The sequence below is a fragment of the Pipistrellus hanaki genome, assembly GCF_964339955.1.
Source record: "Pipistrellus hanaki genome assembly, chromosome: 7".
Classification (NCBI taxonomy): domain Eukaryota; kingdom Metazoa; phylum Chordata; class Mammalia; order Chiroptera; family Vespertilionidae; genus Pipistrellus; species Pipistrellus hanaki.
The window spans coordinates 15865258-15869746 of NC_140509.1; the positions used below are offsets into that span (position 1 = coordinate 15865258).

Sequence of the window (4489 nt, forward strand, 5' to 3'; positions counted from 1 at the left end):
TACACATCAAAGAGTGAAAGCCCTTTATCATTTGAGTTTTATGACCGATCATACAAGGTTCAGCAAACAACTGCCCACAGATCAAATCAGGCCATCACCGCTTTGTAGGGCGAGTGTGCTAACAATGTCCTTTCATTTTTAAATAGATGGAAAGAAATGATAAGAATAACATTTCATGACATTGGAAAGTTACATGAAATACAAATTTTTGTGTCCCTAAATAGTTTTATTGGTTGCACAGCCACCTGTATTATTTGGCAAGAAGATGCTTTACCAGCTGTGACCTACACAAGTCACATGACCTCTAGGCCTCGGCTGGCTCATCTATAAAATAGGGACATACTTTCCCAGTCTTGTCTGCCTGGAGGCAAGACGTGGATCAGAGGATATTTGAGGGCATTTCAAGCTCTAAACTGAAAACAAGGGGCAGAGAGGGAGGGGCCAGTAAGGTAGGGGACACTGTGAACAGCTATCCCTCAAAAGCCAAGTCCCCTTGTCTTGTGAATTCTCTCGGTAACCAAATACCTGCCCTTCAGTCCTGCCAGTCAGCAGTCTATTTCCAGAGGGGGTGCCTGTCTCCTCAGATTCCCAAACCACACCACGCTACTAAAGGGATAATAAAGATGGAATTTAATAAAAAGAGGAATAAGTGGAATAAAAATTAATTCTTTCCAAAGCACCAGAAGAAATGTGTCTTCAACAGCATCAAACGGTCTTGACTACATAGCTTATTAATAAAATAACCCTGGACATGGAAAATATATACAGTCATTTTATAGCAAACTATACATTTCCACCTTCAGATCAGAAGCTTTATCTGGGTGTTTTAAACATTCAGACAATCAACATTTTCAGATGCAAAGCCTTTTCACTGGCCTAAAATGGACACTTCGGGGTAAAGCTCCTTGAAGTGGCATTTCCCCGTGGGAGCTCCATTCGCAGCTCCTCTGCCTTCTCCCTAACACCGAACCGCGAAAGCAGAAAAAAGTGCACACACCAGCAGAAAGGCAGCGCTGTTTGCTCGCTGCTCTGTTTTACTTTTTCAGCTTTTATAAAACGTCCTGCTTTGAAGTCTTAAAGAGAAAGCGGGTTAGCGGAAACCAGATGAGTGAGGGGGATTGCAATATGGGAATGAACAACAGATCATCTTATTTCAAAAAGCCCCGCATTCTGTTAATTTCAAAACACCCGCTCCTTCCGAACGACGCGGGCCTGAGACCCTCACAGTAATGAAGTCACAAAGAGGTAGTATTTGCTTACAATTCTCCTTTCCCAGCACCGCCAGCCCCGCGGCCAGTCCTCGGTTGCGGTCGGTCCGTTGCGGGCGGGGGTTCCGGGAGGAGCGTTTTCGGTTCCCGAAGATCTGCACTCACCCCCCGCCCCGCACATCGCTCCGGCTCCGGCTCCCTGGTTCACCTCCTGGTTCCCCTCCTGGTTCACCTCCTGGTTCCCCTCCTGGTTCACCTCCTCGGTTCACCTTCTGGGGCCTCGTGGCCCAGGAAAGTCGGTCTCTCCGCAGCCCGCGTCGCCGCCGGTGCGGAAGGTGAGCACGGTCACGGCGCGCTCCGCGGTGCGGGTGGCCAGGCAGCCCCGCGCCCACTCGGTGAGCTGCACCTCCTCCGTGGCCCGGTAGTCCTCCACCCGCACCAGCACGCTGGGCGGCCGCGCCGCGCGGGGAGCCCGCGTCTCCCGGGGTGAGTGAGCGGGAGGGCACCCCTGGGCCTCCCGGTCCGCGCCCTCCTCCCGCGCCGGGTCCTCGCGAGCCCGCTGCCCGCGCTCCGGGTGGAGAAGGAACAGCACCTTCTCTCGCACCCGGGACTCGGAGTCCAGATCCTCCCCGGCCCCGAGGGCCTCGGGGGCGCCGCCCGCGCTGCCGCTCGCCCCCGCCGCCACCTCTGGGTGCCTCGGGGTGCCCGCCGCCCGGGGGGGGCCCGTCTCGCGCAGGAAGAGCTCGGCGCGCCCCAGGCCGAGGGGGGCGCGCGCGGGGGGCGCAGCTCCGCGGAGACGCGGGGCCCCCATCCCGGCCGGAGGCTCATTCATCCGCCGGCGCCGTCCCCGGTTCCGCTGCCGACTTCGTCCGTCCGTCCGTCCATCCGTCCGAGCCCGGGAAGCGCGGGACCGGCCGCCCGGGTGTGGCCACGCCCCCGCCCCCGCCCCCTCCGCCCCCGGGGTGTCCCGCCCGCGGAGCTGGGGGTGATCGGCTGGGGCGAACCTGGGACCGGACCCGCCACTCCTTCCCCTCCCTCCACTCCCTCGCCTCCTTCCCCCCGCGTGCAGCCATTTAGAGACTAAAAGCCTGATCTCCCGAGGCCACAGCTCTGGCTCTGGCTCCGGCCCCTCTTTCCTCGCATCCCACCCCTACCCCCACCCCCGAATCCCCCGGGACCGAGGCGCGGACACCCCGCTCTGCGCACCTCGGGGTTGGCCGACCTAGTAGCTCCCAGGACGCGCCTCCTGGTGCAGGAACGAGGAAGTTCCCTGGAAAAGTGATCTGACCTCATCAAATTCTTCTGAAAAAGGGCTCCTGTCCACTCGGACCCACCCCACTCCCCACCCCCCACCCCACCCTGGGCCTAGGCAACCGAATGTCGATCCAGGGATCAGACTGGGAAAGGGGACGCCGGTGGGAGAGGGCTTCGGTTTGCTGGTCCCCCTTCTGTGGGACTGTGGGACTGGGCTGCACTTGTCTCCCCTCTGGTGACAGTCAGCGTGCTTCCCAGGAAGGGCCTTGGTGCCTTTGACCAAAGGGAAGCAAAGCGCTAAATGAACTTCTTGAGGGTTTATGATGTGTTCATATTGTTCCCCCCCCCCCCCCCCCGTCACCAGCACCCCCCCCCCCCCCCCCCCCCGTCCCCTTCTCCCCCAGTCCCCTCTCTTTAACGCCAGAGTTGGAAAATGGATGTGTGTGCTCTTATGTGTGTGCTGTTGGCATCTGCTTACTGCGATCCCCTCTGCCACACTAATCTCCGCCGGAGGTAGGTGGAAGCTAGCGAAGAGGAAAATGGGTGTGTGATGTCCCGTCCATTCTTAGGTTCGGTTTTATTAGACACTGCTCAGTGTTCCTCTCTGCCTTAGAAGAAATACAGCAGCGGTAGAAATGTTTGCCCATATAGGTGGGACCAAGTAGCCTGCCAGGACTTAGAATTAGGAAAAGTGTGGTCGATGAGAAAACCTGGGTCAGACCTGGCGGATTTGAGGCCTGACCTTGGACTGGTTTCTGGTAAATCACAGCTCACTGAAGTTTTTTGAGGGTTTTTAGATTTAAAACTCTTCCACTCTTTGCAACAAACTAAGGGAGGAGCGATCCTGTTGTAATTAACTAGTTATTAACAGCAGGAAAGGAGCAAAGGAAAGGCCAGACACTATAGGCTTGTCTATTGGGCAGCTTCACCAGGAAGCTACAACTTCACACTCCCCGGGGCCCAACAAAGGGGAGCAGGAGCATGTCCAGTAAAGCTGGGGTAGCATAGGGAAGGTGCTTGCTGTCAAAAAGTCATTGGCCAGAGTGGGCGTGGCCACTGTAAGGGCAGGACATTTGGGACAGTTTAATCCCCTGAATGAAGGAGTACATGCCCTTCGTTCCTCTTGCTGCTCTGGGGACTTTTGTGATTTTGGGATTGTGGCGCTCCCTTTGTGCTCCCGCACATGGCCCATGGTCATGCAGTCCCACTCACAATGGACTAATGGACTGCAGCTAGCCATGGTCATGTGACCCCACACACAATGAACTAATGGTTGCAACTAGCCATGGTCATGTGACCCCACACACAATGGAATAATGGACTGCAGCTAGCCATGGTCATGTGACCCCACACACAATGGACTAATGGTTGCAACTAGCCATGGTCATGTGACCCCACACACAATGGAATAATGGTCTGCAACTAGCCATGGTCAGGCGGCCCCACACACAATGGACTGATGGACTACAGCCATGGTCATGTGACCCCACACACAATGGACTGGAACTAAAGGGCTCCAACGTGGAAAGGGAACTCTGGACTCTGATCTGCTTCTAGCTTTGTGGGAAGGATGTAATTCCGTGGAAATAGCGTTCTACCATATCTCACCCTCTGCAAATGCTTATCCCAGTGGAACTCCAAGAACCCCACTTCCACCGATAACAGAAGTATTGCTCCAGTCTCCTCGACAATTTTGAAGGACAGGGAGGTCATGTATTTATTTGCCCAGGGTCAAGCACTTATAAGGAGTGGAGCCAGAAATTGCCTGCCTGTTTTAAGCCTATGACTTCATGTTCTTTCCTGTTCATTTACTTGACCAGTAATGACTGAGTGTGTGCTGAGTGTCAGCTGCTATTCTAAGTGATGGGGACAGGGTGGGGTAGGGGAAGAGACAAACCAAATTGCTTGTCCTCTTGAAGTATTTGTTATATGTAGTAACACAAATCAAGTTCTCTATCCAGAAATAAGAGATGATAAATTAACTTTGATGTACATGAACATCACCTGCAAATTAATGCCCTAACCTA

General features: G+C 54.8%; 1 protein-coding gene across 1 annotated transcript; it reads right to left on the minus strand.

Annotated features, from left to right (window-relative positions):
* Positions 1–241: 241 nt before the first annotated feature.
* Positions 242–2136, minus strand: LOC311625510 (uncharacterized protein C6orf141). Its single transcript, XM_084889858.1, has one exon. It carries the CDS (start codon positions 2038–2040, stop codon positions 1474–1476), a length of 567 nt encoding a protein of 188 aa, XP_084745984.1. The 5' UTR covers positions 2041–2136; the 3' UTR covers positions 242–1473.
* Between the last annotated feature and the right edge of the window lie 2353 nt (positions 2137–4489).

Bases quoted from the DNA above. Each gene is read 5' to 3' on its own strand.
- LOC311625510 (XM_084889858.1), bottom strand. From the start codon at position 2,040: ATGAATGAGCCTCCGGCCGGGATGGGGGCCCCGCGTCTCCGCGGAGCT.